Here is a 24454-nt window from a genome sequence, read left to right as displayed (position 1 = left end):
GTGGACGAAAAAGGTACTGTATGTCCCCAACACAATATCCCTACTTATTTAAAAAAACACATAACAACCCTTTCCCTTTAGGAGAAACTGTCAATTTAAAAAATTTTAGTGCACTTAATTGGCCAAAATGTACATTTTCAGATACATCTCTTTCCAGAAAATGAGTAAACCTTTGCTTAGCCAGATGGTTGTTGGGCATTTTAGACCCCACTCCTTTCTCTGAAATGCTGTAATGTCATTGTTGCGCTCCTAATGCTTCTCTCCAGGCAATGCTGAGAAGAACTGAATTAATGTCAGGCAGAGGAAATGCAGAAAAGTATGAATGGCAGCTTAGAACTGATAGCAAAGAGAAGGTATGTTTACGAAGAGGAGAAAAGAGATGCAAGAAGGAGCGCAAATCAACAAACCTCTCAGCCAACACCCACGTCAGGAGTTTCTCTGGAAAGTGGAAGTTCCGAAAAATATCCAATTTTAGCCCAATATACAAATGTGACAGGTCCTCTTTTATGATGATTATATTTCAGTTCCATAGATACAAATATACAAGACATTGATCACATCAGCAAATATTTATGCGGGACGACACCACCAGCTGACAGAATAAGTCGAGAGACCCTGCGGACTACACAATATGTCCAGCCACATGACCACAAATGACGACCAGAAAAGAACGCTCAGAGACAACTTACAGCAACCAATAAATGCCAACAGGACAGTCCGAAAAACGGAAAAAATAGGACACATCTGCACATTCCCAAGGAGACATGGGACAGTCAGTAAACAGATCATGATATGTTCAGTGGGGGCGTATCAACAAGAAAGGAGACAATGAGTCTGAAAGATGGCGTCTCCATTGGCAACAGACATTTGGTATTGACATTGTCTCTAGAAACTGCCAGACCACAGACAGTATGGCACGTCCACCTTTAACACTCACTCTGTTCCCTTTGGGAAGACCACTGCTAGGTAACGCTGCCAGCGTCTTGTAATCCAGCTTCAGGGGTTCCGTAGTCGATGTTGTGTATCCCTGAAAAAATATTACACACAATAGTAAGTCTCAGCAGTAGTAGAGTGATGAAAGATGAACAGAGGGTCTAAGAATCCTAGATAAAAGAGGTCTGACAAGGCGGCACTTTAATTAGAGACAACTGGATACGACCTGGAAGTAATGAGGAAGTGTGTTTTCCAGGTACGGAATTCAGAGGAAGCAGCCCAAAAATAGGATTGTTTTGTAGTCACTGTAAAATCCTTTATTCACTGAGGGACACAATCAGGTTATATTGCCATCTACAGGAGGACCGGACTCCGATCTGTAGTCTAGCCCAGAATAATCCCTCCGCTACCCAGCAAGACAATATTTGTAGAAAGCAGTCTCAGGAACACGATCCAGCAGGGTGGATCTCAATAGATTCCAAGAAAAAGGGAGCACAAAAATCCTATTTTCTTTCTTATCCAATGAGGGTCACAGCAAGTCATATACTGCAGGGGAGACATCGCGGGAGCACAGGACAAGGTAAGTGCAGAAGGGACCCCGGAGCAACGCTGCAGTGTATTCCCGAATGTAGCTCGGGGGGGTTACCGCTTTTGGTACGAAAACTTTACCCCGAGCTACACTCGGGAATACCTCCAGGGGGGATAAGCAGTCTTTCTCAAACCTTTTAACACAGATGAACCCTTGAAGTAAAATTTCAGCTCCATGATACATTGGCATGACTGTCAGTGGGAATACTGCCCCTTACATTGATTATTGGGAGGATTCTGCCTCTTCCTAAATCTGCTACACATTATACAATTGTTTTATATCATTTTTCCTTTAGATTTACCAAAATAATACAATAGGAGGTCAACCCTAAACACTTTCAAGTTGTATGGAATCGGGCGGGCCCTTGCACTACACAGTTGAAGGTAAATCTAAAGGAAATTGAAGAAAATTGTATAATGTGTAGCCAGCTTAATAAGAGCTAAAAAGATCATTGTTGTCAGTGGCTACTCATCCGAGAGGCAGAAATCAAGGAACCCCTAGCAACCTCTCCAGAATCTGCTGCTTCCTAGATCACCTACCCTCTGCTCACTGGGACACCTAACAGAAACATCATATTGGGGGGAAGTCTCTATGTGCAGCTTAAACTCCTCCCCCTTCAGTACCTAAAACATACTATGACCAAGCTGTACAATAAAGCAACCCTTTCTTAACCACTTCCCAGTCCGGCCCATATATATATGGGGCGGGTAGCCGTTTATAAACCGCCTCCCTGCGGTCGCGCAGCACCGTTCCTGCACCTTTTTGGTACGGAAGTGGTGAGATTAGAGCCATACGAAATGTACGGCTCCGATCGCACAATACGTATGTGATTTGCACAGGAATGCGATGCGGTTCCTGTGCGAATCACATGCATTATACCACACCACACAAGTGTGAACCCGGGCTGACAGATGTAAACAGATGATCAGCAGAACACCGATCGTTGTACAGGACCTCTGTGCGAGGTCCCGATCATGTGATCACTGATTGACCAGTGATCACATGAAGAGTAGAAAGCAAGATGTCACTTCTGACATCATTGCTTACTACGTGTGAAATCTATCAATGATCACAGAGGTCACATGGTACAGGGCCATTCACAACAGCATGGTACCATGTGACAAGCTGTGACCAATCACAGCTCACACAGTATTTCTTAATGGCTGCAAGAATGTAGCCAGAGAGAAGGAGAAATGATTGCTTTTACAGCCTTTATAGGTGTAAAAGCAATTGGTGTAAAAAAAAAAAAAAAAAAAACAACACCCCCCACAAGTAGTACAGTGTCACCATGGTAACACTGTACTGCTAGGGTGACAGTATGCAAAAAAACAAAACATAAATAATAATATAAAAAAATAAAATAAAAATGTAAAAAAAAAAAGTTTAAAAATTATAATTTTTGGTTATAAACTAATTTGGGTTTTTTTTTTTTTTTTTTACTAAAAAGATAAAGGAATAAATTCTGGCCAAGATTTATGATGAAATATTTATTTGCAAAATTTTATAAGAAAAACACTTTTTTCAAACTTTTTGGACTTTATTTACATAGCAAAAAAAAAAAAAAAATCCCAGTGGTGAATAAATACCACCAAAATGCAACCAGAGAGAAGGAGAAATTATTGCTTTTACAGCTTTTATGGGTATGTGTAAAAAAAAAAAAAAAAATCATCACCCCCATAAGTAGTACAGTGTCACTATGGTAACACAGTACTGCTAGGGTGACACAGTGTGTAAAAAACAAACAAAAAAAAAATATAAAAAAAATTCTAATTTTTTTTACAAATTATGTTTGGTACAAACTAATCTGGGTTATTTTGTTTTTACTAAAAAGATAAATAATCTTTCTTCATAAATCTTATAAATCAGTTATTTGCAAAATTGAAATATAAAAACCAATTTTTTTGGACTTTTTCATTTATATAGCAAAAAAAAATAAAAATCCCAGCGGTGAATAAATACCACTAAAATAAAATTTTATCGGTCTCAAAAAAATGCTAAAAAATTCATATGGGTACAGTGTTGCATGACGGCGCAATTGTCATTCAAAGTGTGACAGCGCTGAAAGCTGAAAATTGGCCTGGGCAGGAAGGGGGGGGAAAGTGTCCGGACTGGAAGGGGGGGGAAAGTGTCCGGACTGGAAGGGGGGGGAAAGTGTCCGGACTGGAAGGGGGGGGAAAGTGTCCGGACTGGAAGGGGGGGGAAAGTGTCCGGACTGGAAGGGGGGGGAAAGTGTCCGGACTGGAAGGGGGGGGAAAGTGTCCGGACTGGAAGGGGGGGAAAGTGTCTGGACTGGAAGGGGGGGAAAGTGTCTGGACTGGAAGGGGGGGAAAGTGTCCGGACTGGAAGGGGGGGGAAAGTGTCTGGACTGGAAGGGGGGGAAAGTGTCCGGACTGGAAGGGGGGGAAAGTGTCCGGACTGGAAGGGGGGGAAAGTGTCCGGACTGGAAGGGGGGGAAAGTGTCCGGACTGGAAGGGGGGGAAAAGTGTCTGGACTGGAAGGGGGGGAAAGTGTCCGGACTGGAAGTGGTTAAAGTGGACGTAAACTCCCACTGGACACCGGTACCTACAGATGAGTTTATAAGAAAGCTTACCTATAGATACAAGGGTCATGCACCGTTTAGGAGATATTATTATTATTATACAGTATTTATATAGTGCTGAAGGGTGTGCTCAGCGCTGTACATTAGCGAGGGGACAGATCATGAGACAATACAGTAACAATACAACACACGAGGGGTTCGAGGGCCCTGCTCTTTTGAGCTTACAATCTAGGAGGGAGGGGGTAGTGGTACAGGAGGAAGTGGCTGTGGGGGATGGAGTGGTAGGAGGAGATCGGCTGTGGGGGATGGAGTGGTAGGAGGAGATCGGCTGTTAGGTGAGGGCGGGGTAGGCTTCCCTGAAGAGATGGGTTTTCAGGGTGCGCCTAATGGTGAGGAGGGTAGGTGACAGTCTGATGGATTGGGGTAGGGAGTTCCAGAGGATGGGGGAAGTCCTGGAGAAGTCCTGCAGTCAGGTGTGGGAGGAGGAGACCAGGGAGCTGGAGAGTAGGAGGTCCTGTGAAGAGCGCAGATTACGGGTAGGGTGGTATTTGGGTATCAGGTCGGCGATGTAGTTTGGGGCAGCGTTGTGAATGGCTTTGTATGTCAGAGTTAGTAATTTGAATTTAATGCTTTGGGCAATCGGGAGCCAGTGAAAGGATTGGCAGAGGGTGGTGGCGGATGTGGAGCGGTTGGTGAGGTGGATGAGTCTAGCCCAGGGGTGGGCAAACTTTTTGACTTGAGGGCCGCAATGGGTTCATATATTGGACCCGGGGGCCGGACCAAGAGTAGATGAATGATGTGTATGTGTCATCCATAGTAAGTATAGTAATATTCCCCCATAGTAAGCATAGTAATTAATCCCCCATATAGTAATTCATCCCCCATATAGTAATTCGTCCCCCATATAGTAATTCGTCCCCCATATTAATTCATCCCCCATATAGTAAGTCCCCCATATAGTAAGTCCCCCATATAGTAATTCATTCCCCATATAGTAAGTCCCCCATATAGTAAGTCCCCCATATAGTAATTCATTCCCCATATAGTAATTCATTCCCCATATAGTAATTCATTCCCCATATAGTAAGTCCCCCATATAGTAATTCATTCCCCATATAGTAAGTCCTCCATATAGTAATTCATTCCCCATATAGTAAGTCCCCCCTATAGTAATTCATCCCCCATATAGTAAGTCCCCCATATAGTAATTCATTCCCCATATAGTAAGTCCTCCATATAGTAATTCATTCCCCATATAGTAAGTCCTCCATATAGTAATTCATTCCCCATATAGTAAGTCCCCCATATAGTAAGTCCCCCATATAGTAAGTCCCCCATATAGTAAGTCCCCCATATAGTAAGTCCTCCATATAGTAATTCATTCCCCATATAGTAAGTCCCCCATATAGTAAGTCCCCCATATAGTAATTCATTCCCCATATAGTAAGTCCCCCATATAGTAAGTCCTCCATATAGTAATTCATTCCCCATATAGTAAGTCCCCCATATAGTAAGTCCCCCATATAGTAAGTCCCCCATATAGTAAGTCCCCCATATAGTAAGTCCCCCATATAGTAAGTCCTCCAAATAGTAATTCATTCCCCATATAGTAAGTCCCCCATATAGTAAGTCCTCCATATAGTAATTCATTCCCCATATAGTAAGTCCCCCATATAGTAATTCATCCCCCATATAGTAAGTCCCCCATATAGTAAGTCCCCCCTGTGTCAATTCACTTACCTTTGCTCCGCGCGTTCCTCTCGTATTCCCGCGCCGTTCTGGTCTTCAGGGAGGACTGTGAGAGAAGAGTTCGTCACGCTGCCCCGCCTACATCCAGGCTGCCCCGCCTACATCGTGACAGCTGCAGAGTCCTGACGCCCGAGAGGAGGGAGGGGGCGGCCATCCGAGAGGAGGGGAGGGGAGAGGAGGAGAGGAGGAGAGGAGGCCGCCCGCCCGCCCGAGAGGAAGGAGGGGAGCGGGCGCCCGGCACGCATCTAAGTTTGTAAAGAGCCGCGGCTTGCCGACCACTGGCCTTGCGGGAGCCTAGCTCCGCGGGCCGGATTAAAAGGTCCGCCGGGCCGTATACGGCCCGCGGGCCGTAGTTTGCCCATTGCTGGTCTAGCCGCTGAGTTCAGGATAGACTGAAGCGGGGATAGCCTGCGATGAGGTAGGCCAGTGAGGAGGGAGTTGCAGTAATCCAGGCGTGAGATAATGAGGGAGTGTACGAGTTGTTTAGTAGTGTCTGGGGTGAGGAACGAACGTATTTTGGAGATGTTGCGGAGGTGGAACCTGCATGAGTTTGATAGTGATTGGACACGAGGTTGGAAGGAAAGGTCAGTGTCCCTGCAGCTGATGACATAACCGGCGCATGCACTCTGAAGGGACGGCATACCCATGTCATTCCCTTTAGAGCTCTGTGCTGCGGTCAAGACTCCAGTGCACATGCGCGGGAGTGACGTCGTGGCTAAGCCATTTAAGTGGCCAGAGCCCGCAAACCTGGAAAGAAGACCGAGTGAAGATGGAAGCCCTGTGATAGCGCACCGCTGGACGGCTTCAATCTAAGGTAAGTCTTTCATAATGTGCAAGTATGCGATACATACTAGCAATACATACTAGCTATACATACTAGGACATTATGACGTTCTTTTGCAGGGGAATTTTTTTAACATTTTTTTTACTACTTCTTTAAGACGGGTACACACTAGCAGGCTGATTGAAAAAAAAAAAAAAAAAAAGGAAAAAAAAAAAGGAAAAAAAAAAACTAAGACTCCTGCATCCACACAACCAAGGTGGATGCAGGAATCCTTCTTTTGCTGTCAGAATACACTGATCAGCGGCTGCAGCCATTGGTTGCAAGCCACTGATCGAACAAGGATTTCCGGCAGTAATGTTCAAAAGGTCGACCAGTGTCCATTCACCTATAGGTGGCATATAACCCACATAGTCATTATTATAGCCTGCTCTGTGTCCTGTGATGTACGATAAACACAGATCCCCAAGGGGTCGTTCACCTGGAAAGAAATAGAAGTACCAGCTACTCCTGAGCCTTCAGCCCCCACACCTGTGGATCCTCCACCCATTCAGCCTGGATCTGCAGAATGGGTGTATGTAAACGAGCCACTTTCTAAGCTCTTTGTTTGGTGGCTTGTTCTTTGAGCTACTTAAGGTGGATTCCCATTGGTGCTGACCTTACTTGATGCCGGGTGTAATGCAGGCCATAGACGGGGAGAAAACCGGCCGTTTTTTTTTTTTTAGAAAAACAAAAAATCGGTCATTCAAATCAGCCAACATTACCACCATTGGTAACAAAAAGTCGACTGATTTTCGTCCCGTCTACGGCCGTCAATTAAAATAATAGCTGTGTCCCTGCAGAGAGCTCCACTATTATATTTGACATTTAAAAGAAGAAGAAATAGAATTTGAATAAGAAAATAAGAAATAGAATATGAATAAGAAGAAGAAACAGAATATGCAGAAGAAGAAACAGAAATAGAATATGAAGAAGAAGAAGAAATAGAATATAAAGAGGAAGAAATAGAATATGAATAATAATAATAATAATAATAATAAGAAAAAGTTGCAACATTGTATCTATTTGTATCCATTTCGGATACAGATATTTCTATTCAGGTACAAATAGATACAATGTTGCTATACTTTTAAATGTCAAATATAATATCGGACTGAAAGTCTTTTTTTCTTTTTCTTATTCATATTCTATTACTTCTTTTTATTCATATTCTATTTTTTGCCTTTTCTTCTTTCATGTTCCTGCTCATGCGCAGTTTTTAAAATCAGTAAAAAAAAAAAAAAAAAAAAAATCGGCCGATTTGTCCATTGTCGCGAAAATCAGCAGAAAGACAAATTTGGGCGATTATTTTCCAGCAGGACCGATAATCTAAATAATTTTCTACGGGTTAGTTTCACTCCTATACCCTGATGCTGTTTTTAGCTCCTGCTTGTTTGCAAACATATTCTTAACCAATAAACATACAATTTTCAATACTACACTATGGGAATCCTTCCCTGATAGGAATATTTATTCACAGAGCCCTTGCCAAGAGGAGGAAGACTTGCTGTTAGACAGCCCTATCCATCCCCTCAACAGGAACCTCTGGCTATCTGGATTTGATTAACCCTGATTTCTGGGCACCTGATGATGACCACCCTGAGGGAGGACTACCATATTTGACCAGACCTATACCTGATGAGGATACCTCTGGATATAATATATAACACGTATTATTATTATACTTCTAGTGAGTGCGCAATTCTACTGTTACCCACGGAGCACCACCATTGAGTCTACCAGTCACTTGGCACTTTACAACTGCACAGACTGTTCATATTGAATAATATTTTAATCATTGCGAATACTTCTTGTCAATTTTTTAGCGCTGCACTATTTATTCTGTTACTTAAGGCTTGTGTTGGTTACCTGGAGTGCACAGCAGCTGTTTGGATAGCGCTCACTTTTACCATTGATTTTTAATGCTGCAATTAATGTGTGTTGCCATAGTATATTGAGGAGCCATTTATAATGAATGGCACTGAAATGCCCTGCCACACATTACCGCAATGCCAAAATATCAATGGACCCTTGATGACCACTTGAGCAGCCTGTCCATTACCGAATCAAAGCTCAAGGTCATATAAACTCCCCTACAGAGGCCACAATGCTGGCATTACAGATGGACAGGTCTCTCACCTTCGCTTCCTCTTCGAGGAGCCGCGTAGCCTCCTCGCGCTCCCTGCGCATTTTCTCCTTGACAGAGACAGGACAGTCAGAGCGAGCCACAGGAGCCGAAGCCATGCACAGAGCAGGAGCAGAGGGGAAAAGAAACGGAGCACAAGAAAGTAAGACGACATGCAGGCCATCGCATGCTGAGAGATCACTGGCTGGAGAGGGGAAGTGAGGGCTGGGCAGACTAATAAAAAAAAAAAAAAAAAAGGAGCTTAAAGCGACCCAACCATCGGAGGATTTACAGGGAAGGGAAGCTTGCGGGACATCATAGGATGGAGCTGAGGACAACAGATGGGAATGGGCACACTGGCAGCAATGAGCGGATGGAGGAGGTTTTTGTGTACAGGAGACTGGGGAGCTGGAAGAGGATCAGCAAAGAAAAAACAAGAAACATTGTGTGAGCTGGAAACACTGAGACAATGAAGCAGAAAAGAAAGGGACGGGGACACTCCAAGTGTACAATCACGTTTGGTTGGAGTGACCCTAATGTTTGACATTAATCAAGTGTAGACAATCCAAGGATGATTCTATTAGTCCGAGTGCATCTAAAGCCCAAACTTTTTTTTGGTAGGTTTCGGATGGAGGGTGGTTAGAACCTTTGTAAGGTTTTGTTTTGCTATATGCAGCATATTCATCCGGCTAACCATTGCCATTGGACTAAACGGAAGCAAAAATCCAACATTTTGTGTTGCCACTGGACCAGGAATAGAGGGAAAATCTTTTGAATGTTCAGGTGATAGCCAAGAAGGGGATTCTCTCACCTCAGGCATTTTAACATCATTTTGTGTTGGAAAAGGAGGGAAATTTCCCCAATGGGAGACAGTTGGCGAAAAAAAAAAAAGGGGGGGTTTTAACCACCTCCCGTTTTAACCACCTCCCGTCCGGCCGTTCTATATAAACGGCCAGACGGGGGCAGTGCAGGGTCAGGTGGCTGTTTATAAGCGGCCTCCCTGCCCCCTGCTTGTGCGCGCTCCCTGGGAGCTTATCCGGTGCCCGCTGTGTCCTCCGGAACATCAATCGACATACAGGACCTCTGTGCGAGGTTCCGATCATGTGATTACTGATTGGCCAATCAGTGATCACATGCAGAGTAGTAAGCAAGATGTCACTTCTGACATCACTGCTTACTACGTGTGAAATCTGTGAATGATCACAGAGATCATACGATACAGGGCTGTTGTGAATAGCCCTGGATGGCGTAGCACCGCAATCCGGTGCCCGCTGTGTCCTCCAGACACAGTGGAACAACGATCATCGTACGGGACCTCTGTGCGATGTCCCGATCATGTGATCAAAGATTGGCCAATCAGTGATCACATGCAGAGTAGTAAGCAAGATGTCACTTCTGACATCACTGCTTACTACGTGTGAAATCTGTGAATGATCACAGAGATCATACGATACAGGGCTGTTGTGAATAGCCCTGGATGGCGTAGCACCGCAATCCGGTGCCCGCTGTGTCCTCCAGACACAGTGGAACAACGATCGTCGTACGGGACCTCTGTGCGATGTCCCGATCATGTGATCAAAGATTGGCCAATCAGTGATCACATGCAGAGTAGTAAGCAAGATGTCACTTCTGACATCATTGCTTACTACGTGTGAAATCTGTGAATGATCACATGGTACAGGGCTATTCACAACAACGTTGTACCATGTGACCAGCTGTGACCAATCACAGCTCACTCAGTAGTTCTCAATGGCTGCAAGAATGCAGCCTGCGAGAAGGAGAAATGAAAGTTTTTACAGCCTTTATGGGTGTAAAAGCAATCAGTGTAAAAAAAACAAACAAAAAAACAAACAAACAAAAAAAAAAACTTCATCATCCCCCACAAGTAGTACAATGTTACTGTACTGCTAGGGTGACAATATGTAAAAAAAAAAAAAAAAAAAGACAAATATAAAGAAAAATGTAAAAAAAAATGTTTAAAAATTATAATTTTTGGTTATAAACTAATTTGGGTTATTTCTTTTTACTAAAAAGATAACGGAATAAATGTTAGCCAAGATTTATGATGAAATATTATTTATTTGCAAACTTTTATCACCCCCAACAAGTAGTCCAGTGTCACCATGGTGACACTGTACTGCTAGGGTGACAGTATGTAAAAAAAAAAAAAAAAATACAAAAAAATAAAAATGTAAAAAATAAATGTTTAAAATTATAATTTTTGGTTATAAACTAATTTGTGTTTTTTTTTTTTTTTTTTTACTAAAAAGATAACAGAATAAAGTTTGGCCAAGATTTATGATGAAATATTATTTATTTGCAAAATGTTATAAGAAAAACACTTTTTTTTTCCACATTTTTGGACTTTTTCATTTACATAGCAAAAAAAATAAAAATCCCAGTGGTGAATAAATACCACCAAAATAAAGCTTTATCTGTCTCAAAAAAAATGCTGAAAAATTCATATGGGTACAGTGTTCCATGACCGCGCAATTGTGATTCAAAGTGTGATAGCGCTGAAAGCTGAAAATTGGCCTGGACTGGAAGGGGGGGAAAGTGTCCGGACTGGAAGGGGTGGAAAGTGTCCGGACTGGAAGGGGGGGAAAGTGTCCGGACTGGAAGGGGGGGAAAGTGTCCGGACTGGAAGGGGGGGAAAGTGTCCGGACTGGAAGGGGGGGAAAGTGTCCGGACTGGAAGGGGGGGAAAGTGTCCGGACTGGAAGGGGGGGAAAGTGTCCGGACTGGAAGGGGGGGAAAGTGTCCGGACTGGAAGGGGGGGAAAGTGTCCGGACTGGAAGGGGGGGAAAGTGTCCGGACTGGAAGGGGGTGAAAGTGTCCGGACTGGAAGGGGTTAAAGTAGAATTCCGGCTATACACCTACCTAGCCTTAAAACCTTTCCCTGCCCCCTCCTAACACCTATGCTAACTAACCTGTGTAAGAAAGATGTATGTACTTACAAAATTTTCAGGTCACTCTGGTCCAGTCACGTGATCAGCTCCCCTGTGTCAGCCACCACAGCTTCACGGGAGAAGGGAGCGCCAACAACGGATGGGCCACTGAAGCCTATGGTTGACATTACAGCTACAGGTTTTAGCCCCATTGTCCGAACCAAGACTAGTCAGCATAGGTCAGTGGTTCTCAACCTTCCTAATGTCGCGACCCTTTTATACAGTTCCTCATGTTGTGGTGACCCCCCAACCATAAAATTATTTACCCAGTAATTATAATTCATGAAGTGTCGTTTTACCTCCAATACTGCTGCTTCCAACACAGTAGCTGCTTTCACCAGAGTAGCTGCTTTCTACACAGCAGCTGCTTTCTACACAGCAGCTGCTCTTTACACATCGGAAATATTTTTGTTTTCCGATGGTCTTAGACGACCCCTGTGAAAGGGTCGTTCGACCCCCAAAGGGGTCATGACCCACAGGTTGAGAACCACTGGCATAGGTGTTAGGAGGGGGAGGGAACAGTTTTGAGGATGATTAGACGTATAGCTGGACTTCCACTTTAACCATTTTCTCTATGTGAACTGAAAAAAAAAATAGTTTTGGCTTTAGATCTACTTTAAGAAATGGAAGCTGGATTACTAGGAAGGATGCAGAAAGGCTAGTGCTGTGAATGGCTGGAAACGTCTTTAGAGAAAATGAACATAAAATACTTCATAAGCCTGTACAATGCGCAGTGACACAACAATCGTCATGGTATGGTGGATGACAGTGCTGATGTAATATATACACATACAAATCTACTGGGGGGGGGGGGGGAGGGAAGTCCACATAAATGACGGACAGGGTACGAGGTGAACGAAAGTTCTCACCACTTTCTCCATGTCCTCTCTTTCCCACTTCACCTCCCGAACCACCTCCACCTCCTGCTAGAGAGGAGCACAAAGTCACGGCTGGTCCTCTTCCTGAGGCACAGGCCACCCCCACAGGACCTACTTGCTGTAACCTACCTTCTGCAACCTCTCCATCTCTTCCGGGCTCATATCGCGATCAATGGAGGAAATGCTCTCCATGCTGTTCTTCCTTCCAAGGCCGGTCGCAAACGGATTGGCGATAACGCCAGGAGAAGCCTACGGAGAGAAGCAGGACAGAGCTCAGCCGCCTTGTGTTACTGGCTGCACAAAACTGCAAATGGACGTCATTTCACCACGAGCTGTAAGAGCAAAGAAACTTACATCTAACCACCTTTTTTTTTTTTTTGTAATATGCATTCCACTCCGCTTCGGGAGGAGTCAGTACGCATGACGTCAGCATGCACCGGAGCGCGGCGGCCATCTTGTTGGTTAGAAACTTTACCATTTGGTTTTATGGTGACATGGTGTGTTAATTATATCTTGATGTACATATAATACCACGTTGCGAAGCAATAAATCCTGTTTATTATACTACATCATGAAGTCTTTTTTGCTTTTTGGATGATTTTGTCCTCTTCAATTCATTATTTTAGGTTTACATTTAGCCATTTTTTTGGAGTAACTTTTTGGGAGCTTATATCTTGATTTGGAAATCCAGTGAAAGTGGTTCTACTGACGTCCAATTGCATTCAGTGCATGAAGTATACCGTATTACTCTAAGTCCGCATTTACAGAGTTCGCCATCCTACTTGGATATCCATACCTGCGTTTTTTTACCGTCACTTAATTGTGGGGTCATATATGTCTGGTAAGCGGCAGTATTTTTGAGGTGTTGGTGATGGTGGATTCGCAAAAAAGTCTCCCATGTTTTATTTATTTTTGTGATCACATGAAAAATTCTTTTGAAATAATTTTTTTTAGACTTTTATTTTGCATTAAAAAAAAAATTTTTTTTTGCACATGTGGACATTATCATTTTTTATAATGTAATTTTTTTATGTGTATTTCTTATGGTTATTAATACTTTTTTGAATGTAGAACTGCACACTCATGTTTATCCCACTCCCCTGTATAAAGAAAAATAAATATTCCCAAATTCTAGCTCAAAGCTCGAGGTGTGTTGCGATTTCCCTGCCTGAACACAGAGAAGGGGGAAGCAGGCATCTAATTACACTGATCCAGGACCACCGATGTGAGAGATGTGAGACGCCTCTCTACCAACCCGATGCTTGTAAGAGTATATGGCCTCACCCAGCGCTGCTCCAATTCCAAGTGGATCAAACCTTGATCTAGGTATTTTTCTTTATTTTTTCTTTTATTTTTTAGTATTTAACTTTTTTTTTTCTCTCTATGCCAGGAGTTAGAGAGATACAATGTATATCTCTTCTCCATTCATAGAGAGAGACAAAACAAGGGGGCCGGGCTGCATAGTGACTGATCACTGTGATAGCCAATCAGAGGCTATCACAGCGATCATGTGACCCGGAATCGGGAGTCCCGGGTCCCGATCGTTAGAACGTGACCTGGAATCGGGAGTCCCGGGTCCCGATCGTTAGCACGTGACCCGGAATCGGGAGTCCCGGGTCCCAATCGTTAGAACGTGACCCGGAATCGGGAGTCCCGGGTCCCAATCGTTAGCACGTGACCTGGAATCGGGAGTCCCGGGTCCCAATCGTTAGCACGTGACCTGGAATCGGGAGTCCCGGGTCCCAATCGTTAGCACGTGACCTGGAATCGGGAGTCCCGGGTCCCAATCGTTAGCACGTGACCTGGAATCGGGAGTCCCGGGTCCCAATCGTTAGCACGTGACCTGGAATCGGGAGTCCCGGGTCCCAATCGTTAGCACGTGACCTGGAATCGGGAGTCCCGGGTCCCAATCGTTAGCACGTGACCTGGAATCGGGAGTCCCGGGTCCCAATCGTTAGAACGTGACCTGGAATCGGGAGTCCCGGGTCCCAATCGTTAGAACGTGACCTGGAATCGGGAGTCCCGGGTCCCAATCGTTAGAACGTGACCTGGAATCGGGAGTCCCGGGTCCCAATCGTTAGAACGTGACCTGGAATCGGGAGTCCCGGGTCCCAATCGTTAGAACGTGACCTGGAATCGGGAGTCCCGGGTCCCAATCGTTAGAACGTGACCTGGAATCGGGAGTCCCGGGTCCCAATCGTTAGAACGTGACCTGGAATCGGGAGTCCCGGGTCCCAATCGTTAGAACGTGACCTGGAATCGGGAGTCCCGGGTCCCAATCGTTAGAACGTGACCTGGAATCGGGAGTCCCGGGTCCCAATCGTTAGAACGTGACCTGGAATCGGGAGTCCCGGGTCCCAATCGTTAGAACGTGACCTGGAATCGGGAGTCCCGGGTCCCAATCGTTAGAACGTGACCTGGAATCGGGAGTCCCGGGTCCCAATCGTTAGAACGTGACCTGGAATCGGGAGTCCCGGGTCCCAATCGTTAGAACGTGACCGGGGGCTCTCAGTGACACTGCGGTCTCTGTGCTAGGAGCGCGCCAAGCAGCGCGCTCCCAGCACAAAGACAGGTACGCAAATATGCGGCCCCACAGAAAAAAAGCCCAGTTCCGTGAGACCGCATATTTGTGTGACGTCGGCGTCAAGGAGTTAAGATCTATATGGGAAGTTTGCTAGTGCGTGGGCAAAGAGGAACAATTAGGCAGACATCTCACCTCAATTGAGTTAGTGGAGACGGGATCAAAGCCATCACAGGCAAGAATAAGGAGCGTGTCGCCTACTCCACGCAGCGCTTGTACTGCCTCTGTGTGCGTCATCCCCAGCAGGCTTTGCTGATTCACCTCCAAAATCCGCATGCCGACATTCAGCCGTCCATCTCGAGCTGCTGCTCCGGAGGAACTGACCTGCAGGAAAGATGGAATCAGCTAGAGACACTTACACTTGCAACAGATCCTTCCCTACAATTGGCTGTCTTTTAAAGAACAGTACAGTAAACCTAAAACTACACAAAGCATTATAGAGGACAGTCACACTATGGGGTTGGTTGATCCCCTCGCCCTAAACAGGATTTACCCCCCTTCCTGATCAGGACATTTTTTGCGATACGGTGCTGCGTTACTTTAACTGACATGGTCATGCAACACCGCACCCAACTGAAATCTATGTCCTTTTTTTTCCCCACAAATGGAGCTTTCGGTGGTATTTGATCACTCCTGCGTTTTGTATTTTTTTGTGATATAAACAAAAAAAGGCCGACAATTTTGGAGGGGAAAAAATTTTTTTCTTACTTTTTAGCTATTAAAAATGTCCAGTAAAAAAAATTTAAAAAAATCTAATTTCGTCATAAATTTAGGCCAAAATGTATTCTGAAAAAAACTAAAAAAATCCCAGCGCCAATCAAAGAAAGCGTACAATTATGCAGCTGTGCACCAGTGAAAACCACCAATAATAAATAACACAAAAAACAGCGCAAAAATTAAATAAATAAAAATAATCACAAATAAATAAATGTCCGTGTAAAAATATATATATACCGTATTTGCCGGCGTATAAGACGACTGGGCGTATAAGACGACCCCCCTACTTTTCCTGCTAAAATGTAGTGTTTGGGCTATACTCGCCGTATAAGACTACCCCTCTTCCAATGCACACCAGTGGGAGGAATAGTGCCCCATCATTGATGTCAGTGGGAGGAATAGTGCCCCATCATTGGTATCAGTGGGAGGAATAGTGCCCCATCATTGGTATCAGTGGGGGGAATAGGTGCCCCATCATTGGTATCAGTGGCAGGAATGGTGCCCCATCATTGGCATCAGTGGGAGGAATAGTGCCCCATCATTGGTATCAGTGGGGGGAATAGTGCCCCATCATTGGTGTCAGTGGGAGGAATGGTGTCCCATCATTGGTGTCAGTGAGGGGTGGAATAGTGCCCCATCATTGGTGTCAGTGGGGGGGGGGAATAGTGCCCCATCGTTGGTGTCAGTGGGGGGGGGAATAGTGCCCCATCGTTGGTGTCAGTGGGGGGGGGAATAGTGCCCCATCGTTGGTGTCAGTGGGGGGGGGAATAGTGCCCCATCGTTGGTGTCAGTGGGGGGGAGGAATAGTGCCCCATCGTTGGTGTCAGTGGGAGGAATAGTGCCCCATCGTTGGTATCAGTGGGAGGAATAGTGCCCCATCATTGGTATCAGTGACACCAATGATGGGGCACTATTCCTCCCACTGAGACTTGCTGACCCTGTTCTCGTATGGTGCTGCTGCAGCCAGCATATGTGGTTGCAGCAGCACCTCTACACAGAGCACTTACCTGCTGCTCCGGCACTCAATTTTCGCGGGGCCGCTCGGTTCCGCCCCCTCGCCGGTGATTGGCCGCCTGTGTGCCTTTCCTGAGCTACAGTTCTGGCGGCCAATCACCGGTGAGGAGGCGGAGCCGCGCAGCCGCACGAACATCCAGTGGCCGAACTGAAGGAGACGCCGCGCTTCCTGGACCGGATCGTCGTGGGACTGGATCCAGGTAAGAGACGTCAGCCCCTGCAAACCCCTGTACTTAATGCCGCAGCCCCCCTAACATGTGTACCGGCGTATAAGACGACCCCCGACTTTTGAGAAGATTTTCAAGGGTCAAAAAGTCGTCTTATACGCCGGCAAATACGGTAATATTTCAAACATAAGTCCTTATTTTCCCAAAAGGATTTTCAAAACAATGTTCCAAAATGTGCTTCCACCTAATCACCACGTGAAAAATAATATTGACCGCACTCACCAGATGGAGGTGAGTAATAAGCCTCATAGGGATCCTATAGCCCCTCAGGAGGAACTCAAATCGCCTTCACCCTGCTTAGATACAGCAATCGACTCCACTCTACTTCTCCAGGGAATCCTCAATAGTGTGCAAGGAAAGAAAGGCGACATAGTGTAATACTGCCACTCAATACCATATAAATCCATAGAATAAGGACACTCACATGTTTCATACAATAACAGGCCTTGTTTAATAGCCTCAAAGGCTTCAAAGGAACAAGTTTCCAAATTGTAAATATAGGGATCTCACGCTTTTAGGATCACTGTAGAGGATGACCAGCTTTCCACCTCAAAAATGGCTGCTTGAACCGCAAAAATCGGCGTGCGTTCCAAATACCGGAAGTGACATAGGCCAAGACGACGGCAGACCGGAAGTGCGTCAACGCGTTTCGCCCCACCCACAGGGCATTTTCCAAACTTGGAAACTTGTTCCTTTGAAGCCTTTGAGGCTATTAAACAAGGCCTGTTATTGTATGAAACATGTGAGTGTCCTTATTCTATGGATTTATATGGTATTGAGTGTCAGTATTACACTATGTCGCCTTTCTTTCCTTGCACACTATTGAGGATTCCGTGGAGAAGTAGAGTGGAGTCGATTGCTGTATCTAAGCAGGGTGAAGGCGATTTGAGTTCCTCCTGAGGGGCTATAGGATCCCTATGAGGCTTATTACTCACCTCCATCTGGTGAGTGCGGTCAATATTATTTTTCACGTGATGATTAGGTGGAAGCACAATTTGGAACATTGTTTTGAAAATCCTTTTGAGAAAATAAGGACTTATGTTTGAAATATTATATATATATTTTTGCACGGACATTTATTTATTTTTGCAAAATGTATTCTGCTCCGTGTCTTTGCTAAAAGAAAAATCCCAATACGTGTAAATTAATTGGTTTACGTGAAAGTTATAGCGTCTACTAATGGCGGTATAGATACTGGGATTTTTTTCTTTTTTTTTTTTATAATAGTAATGGCGGCGATCGGCAACTTATAGCGGGACTGCAGTGGGCATTTTGACACTGGGGGGGGGGGACTGATTAACTGTCACCGACAACCCCAGTGACACTAAAATAGTGATCAGTGCTAATAAAAAGCACTGACACTGTACTGACACTGGGCAGGAAGGGGTTACCATCTGGGACGAGAGAGAGATTCTCTCTCTCTCTCTATATATATATTTAAATATATATAGATAGATGGGGGGGGGATACACACACACATATATATATACAGGTGTACCACGGTTTACAAACGCCTCGGCTAACATAATTTTAAGTTTAGGAATGAAAATCCATTTAAGAGAACGCCTCGGTTTACTCATTTTTTTCGCAATACGAAGTGTATGTCGGCGCCGATTTGTAAATGCAATTGCCGGCTTTTTTTTTTTTTTTCTCTTCACTATAGCTCACAGGATTAGCTGTCACTTTCCCCGGAGCTAAAGGATATTTTGTTTCTTTTATCTCAGGAAACAAACTAAAAAGAAACATTGTTTCTGTTAACTCGGGGAAATAAACTAAGAGGAAACTTTTCTTCTTTTAGCTGGAAAGTGACAGCCAGGGGCGGACTGACAACTCATGGGGCCCGCTGGCAATAGGGGATCATGGGGCTCCTGTGTCCTTGCCCACAGTCAAAAAAAGCCTATAAAAAGGTCCCAGGGGCATTTCATGGGGCCCCCTACTGACCCCGGGCCCCATGAGCCCGAGTGCTGGAATGGTCAGTCTGCCTCTGGTGACAGCCGATTCTCTGAGCTACAGTGAAGAAAAAAAAAAAAAAAAAGTTTCTTTGTTTCGCTTATAAAATTTTGCAAACAGGCAATTTTTCTCCTTCACTGAGTGCATTGATAAGGCTTCATTGATAGGCACTGATGAGGTGGCACAGATATGCAGCACTGATGAGGCAGCACTGGTGGGCATTGATATGCAACAATGATGGGTACTGATAGGCAGCACTGATGGGAGGTGCTGACGGCACTGACTGGCGGTACTACTGGTAGTGCTCTGATGGGCACTACTGCTGGGGGGGGGAATGGCAGGGCCCTGATGATCAGTGCTGATCTGCTCTGTGACATTTGCCGGTTATAGGCAGCACTTTCCTCATGCTGACACAGCGTGGGGAAAGTGCTGCCGATAACCAGCAACTGTATTTAGTCGGTGAGCTGCTGTGTCATTGGACACAGCTGATCACGTGGTAAAAGGCCGCTGTGATTGGCCTTTTACCTCATCGTGTGGGACACAGAGATCGCTAGGTGCACGCTGCTGGGCGCGCACGGAAGGGCGCATTTTGGGAAGACGTCATATGACGCCCTCCCATTACTGGATAACCGCGCTGTAGTTGTCATTCGGCTATAGCGCGGTTGTGAAGCGGCTAAAGAAAAACAAAAACCAGCTTACATCAGAATAGGGTATCAGAAACAAAATTGAGTTTTTTTGCCAAAAAAAAAAATAGAACTAAATACACCAAACAAACTATATTTTACTATTATCATCATTACAGCATACCACAAAATCTACCCATTACCTAAACACCCCCTCAGGCTAAGAAACGATGAAACATTTATCCCATACATGCAGCCTTTTGTTCAAAAATCCAGTCATAAAAAAATCTAGGGGGTGAGAAAGGACAGAAGGAAAAGCCGCATACCCAGAGACTGACATACAGCGGCTACGGGGTCCTGACATTCCTCAACACCTTTGTCCAAGCCTCTGGCTGCCCCGTCCTTCTCAGGACCCTGAATTTTCCCAACCTCACCCAGAATTTTGTACACCGCCAACTGCACAGGAAGGACTTTTTTCCCCCCAAGTGGAATCCTGTGCACTCCATGTGCAATAATGTACTACTACACAGATTAGAAAAAGTGACTCGAAATCAAAATCCCGGTGAGTCTGAAAAGCTCCATAAGCCCACTCTGCAAAACACACGCAGGAAAGGAAAAGGATACCCAGAGCCCCACCCACCCACTCAGACTTCTAGAGTGAAGGGGTACTGAAGCAAGAAATGGACCATCTTTTCTTCCAGACCAATACACTCCACTCTTGGAAAACCACGGTTCTCCAGAGAGTGATTCAGGTTGCCCTTCACACAGAAACTGCCACGGAACAAGCGCCAGGCAAAATCCCCAAACTTTAGATGTTAGAGTGTAAGCTCCTATGATGCAGGACGATGAGAAAGTCTCAGAAATACCTGTATGTCACTGTGGAATATGTCCGAGCTTTCTAAATGTATAATTCTAAAAATAAACTGTGCAGTTCTTGTGTGGGTTGGTCACCCAGCAGGAAATGCAGCTCCCTGAAGGGAAAAGATTCAGACTAGATAGAGGGGGTAAAGATTCACACTAGAGAGGGTAAAGATTCACACTAGAGGGGGTAAAGATTCAGACTAGATAGAGGGGGTAAAGATTCACACTAGAGAGGGTAAAGATTCACACTAGAGAGGGAAAAGATTCAGACTAGATAGAGGGGGTAAAGATTCACACTAGAGAGGGTAAAGATTCACACTAGAGGGGGTAAAGATTCACACTAGAGGGGGTAAAGATTCACACTAGAGGGGGTAAAGATTCACACTAGAGGGGGTAAAGATTCACACTAGAGGGGGTAAAGATTCACACTAGAGGGGGTAAAGATTCACACTAGTTAGGGTAAAGATTCACACTAGTTAGGGTAAAGATTCACACTAGTTAGGGTAAAGATTCACACTAGAGTCAGAAAGTGTTGGTTGTCAGTACATGTAATGTAAACTGCACTCACCTTAGAGATGAAGACTCCCTCATCAGTTGGATCGAGGGGGTTTCCAGGGTGACCCTTGGCTCCACCACGAATACTGATCCCCAGCTTCTCTCCTGGTGTTTTCACGATACAGATTTCCTACAGAATACAAACTGGTCATTAATACAGACGCGGCAATGGATGCAAAGCAGGGGCGGACTGACCATTTGGAAACTCGACACTGCACGAGGGCCCGGGGTCAGAAGAGGGCCCCATGAGATGCCCTGGTACCTTTTTTATAGGCTTTTTTGAGTTTGGGCAAGGACACAGGGGCCCCATGATCGCCTATTGCCCGGTGGCCCCATGAGTTGTTAGTCCGCCCCTGATACAAAGACAACTAAGAAGCAGTGAGCCACCTAATGCAGGTTCTATAGAATGTCTTGAATGCATCATGTGCCCTGTTCACAGCTCACAACTGCAACGGTGTGTACTGCATAAAAGTCCGACCTGTCTGGAGTCTATGACATGAAAAATTAAATAGGGATTCATCTTGGAATTTCTAGCACAGAATACATTTCATTTTTTTATAATATATAAATAAATATGTTTGTTTTTCATTAAGAACCTCACTAAAGCCTCATTCACACGGCGGGACAGCAGCGAACACCTGCGCGAGGGTTGTGTTTACCTGCACAGGTGTTCCATGCATTCCCGTGCAGGCAGTTCCATTCATGTCAATTGGGACACAGCAGATGCTTCTAATTTGATATCTGTTTCGGTGCACGTGCAGGGCCCTGAACTTAACCAACTCCCATCTGGCCGTTGTATATAAACGGCCAGACGGTGGCAGTGCAGGGTCGGGTTATAAACGGCCTCCCCGCCCCCTGCTTCTGTGTACTCCCTGGGATGGCATAGCACCGCGATCCGGTGCCCGCTGTGTCCTCCAGACACAGTGGAACACCGATCGTCGTACGGGACCTCTGCGTGAGGTCCCGATCATGTGATCGCAGATTGGCCAATCAGTGATCACATGCAGAGTAGTAAGCAATGATGTCACTTCTGACATCATTGCTTACTATGTGTAAAATCTGTGAATGATCACAGAGATCACATGGTACAGGGCTATTCACAACAGCCTTGTACCATGTGACAGGCTGTGACCAATCACAGCTTACACAGTAGTTCTCAATGGCTGCAAAAATGCAGCCAGAGAGATGGAGAAATGATTGATTTTACAGCCTTTATGGGTGTAAAAGCAAGCAGTGTAAAATAAAAAAAAAATAAAAAAATCTTCATCACCCCCCACAAGTAGTACAGTGTCACCATGGAGACACTGTACTGCTAGGGTGACAGTATGTACAAAAAAAAAAAAAATCAAATAATATAAAAAAAAAAAAAAAAAGTAAAAAAAATGTTTAAAAATTATAATTTTTGGTTATAAACTAATTTGGGTTATTTATTTTTTTTACTAAAAAGATAACGGAATACATCTTGGCCAAGGTTTATGATGAAATATTTGCAAAATTTTATAAGAAAAACACTTTTTTTTTTAATTTTTTGGACTTTTTCATTTACATAGGAAAAAAAAAATAAAATCCCAGCGGTGAATAAATACCCCCGAAATAAAGCTTTATCTGTCTCAAAAAAATGCTAAAAAAATTCATATGGGTACAGTGTTGCATGACCGCGCAATTGTCATTCAAAGTGTGCTAGCGCTGACAGCTGAAAATTGCCCCGGACTGGAAGGGGGGGGGAAAGTGTCCGGACTGGAAGGGGGGGGGAAAGTGTCCGGACTGGAAGGGGGGGGGAAAGTGTCCGGACTGGAAGTGGGGGGAAAGCGTCCGGACTGGAAGGGGGGGGAAAGCGTACGGACTGGAAGGGGGGGGAAAGCGTACGGACTGGAAGGGGGGGGAAAGCGTCCGGACTGGAAGGGGGGGGGAAAGCGTCCGGACTGGAAGGGGGGGGAAAGCGTCCGGACTGGAAGGGGGGGGGAAAGCGTCCGGACTGGAAGGGGGGGGGAAAGCGTCCGGACTGGAAGGGGGGGGGAAAGCGTCCGGACTGGAAGGGGGGGGGAAAGCGTCCGGACTGGAAGGGGGGGGGAAAGCGTCCGGACTGGAAGGGGGGGGGAAGCGTCCGGACTGGAAGGGGGGGGGAAGCGTCCGGACTGGAAGGGGGGGGAAAGCGTCCGGACTGGAAGGGGGGGGAAAGCGTCCGGACTGGAAGGGGGGGGAAAGCGTCCGGACTGGAAGGGGGGGGAAAGCGTCCGGACTGGAAGGGGGGGGGAAGCGTCCGGACTGGAAGGGGGGGGGGAAGCGTCCGGACTGGAAGGGGGGGGGAAGCGTCCGGACTGGAAGGGGGGGGGAAGCGTCCGGACTGGAAGGGGGGGGGAAGCGTCCGGACTGGAAGGGGGTGAAAGCGTCCGGACTGGAAGGGGGTGAAAGCGTCCGGACTGGAAGGGGGTGAAAGCGTCCGGACTGGAAGGGGGTGAAAGCGTCCGGACTGGAAGGGGGTGAAAGCGTCCGGACTGGAAGGGGGTGAAAGCGTCCGGACTGGAAGGGGGTGAAAGCGTCCGGACTGGAAGTGGTTAAACATAGTTTGTGGCTGCGTACCCACACCCATGTCAAATTGGGAGTAGTGGCTGTGTCCATGCAGTCTCAATTGACATGAATGGAAATGCCTGCAAAGGGATGGAGACGACACCTGAGCATCCCCATGCGGGTAAAAGCGGCCCTCACACGGGGACATGCTGTGGTACGCCTGTGTGAAGGCCTAATACCTGAATCTATATGAATGAAGCAGTGTAGTGATATTCCTTCAAAAGTTACAAATGTACGCAGTGATTTTTGATTTGATGTAATTTAGTAACTTCATTTATTCTCCAAAGGAACGAACATTCCACAACAGACTATTATCTGGGTGTAACAGTGCAGACCGCAGAGAAAAGAGCGAAGAGGCAGGTGATGATGTTAACCAACATCACTCCCTGTATTTGCAGAGTAGGATTAAAGGTGGTCCCGTGTGCTTTGGTACCTGCATTCCTGTGGGTGGAGGATCTCTTCTCACCAGAAGTCGCAGGTCCTTGTCTGGGGTGAGCAGGGCCTTCACAGCTTCCTGGTGGGTGGCATGTCTCAGATCCACTCCAGCTGCCTCTAAAATCCGGTCACCCACCTTCAGCCCGCTTCGAGCGGCCACTCCACGAGGGATCACCTGCCAGGCAGAGAGGACAAAGGGTCACAAGGCTGCAAGGACGGGACAGCTGATGCTTAATTACTAACACATTTGGGTGAAATGATGCCAAGTCCCCTTCAAGAGATAATATTAACCAGTGGTCTACCAAGGTCCATTTATAAATGGCGCGGTGAACAAGGGATAGAA

General features: G+C 45.7%; 1 protein-coding gene across 1 annotated transcript in view; it reads right to left on the bottom strand.

Annotated features, from left to right (window-relative positions):
- LOC149432274 (protein scribble homolog) overlaps positions 1-24454 on the bottom strand; it is a gene marked incomplete at its 5' end in the record, with an annotated part of 151174 nt that overhangs the window by 31081 nt on the left and 95639 nt on the right. The window contains 7 exons of the mRNA XM_089665299.1: positions 938-1027; positions 8770-8826; positions 12572-12628; positions 12710-12829; positions 15297-15485; positions 21122-21238; positions 24143-24286. Coding sequence (XP_089521425.1) covers positions 938-1027; positions 8770-8826; positions 12572-12628; positions 12710-12829; positions 15297-15485; positions 21122-21238; positions 24143-24286 — 774 coding nt within the window. The remainder of the gene's footprint in view (positions 1-937; positions 1028-8769; positions 8827-12571; positions 12629-12709; positions 12830-15296; positions 15486-21121; positions 21239-24142; positions 24287-24454) is intronic.

This window comes from Staurois parvus, unplaced genomic scaffold (assembly GCF_062004578.1).
Source record: "Staurois parvus isolate SC_StPar_1 unplaced genomic scaffold, SC_StPar_1.0 ptg002175l, whole genome shotgun sequence".
NCBI classification, from domain to species: domain Eukaryota; kingdom Metazoa; phylum Chordata; class Amphibia; order Anura; family Ranidae; genus Staurois; species Staurois parvus.
Note: the sequence above shows the minus strand (reverse complement) of the source record. Positions and strands in the feature narration are given on the sequence as shown.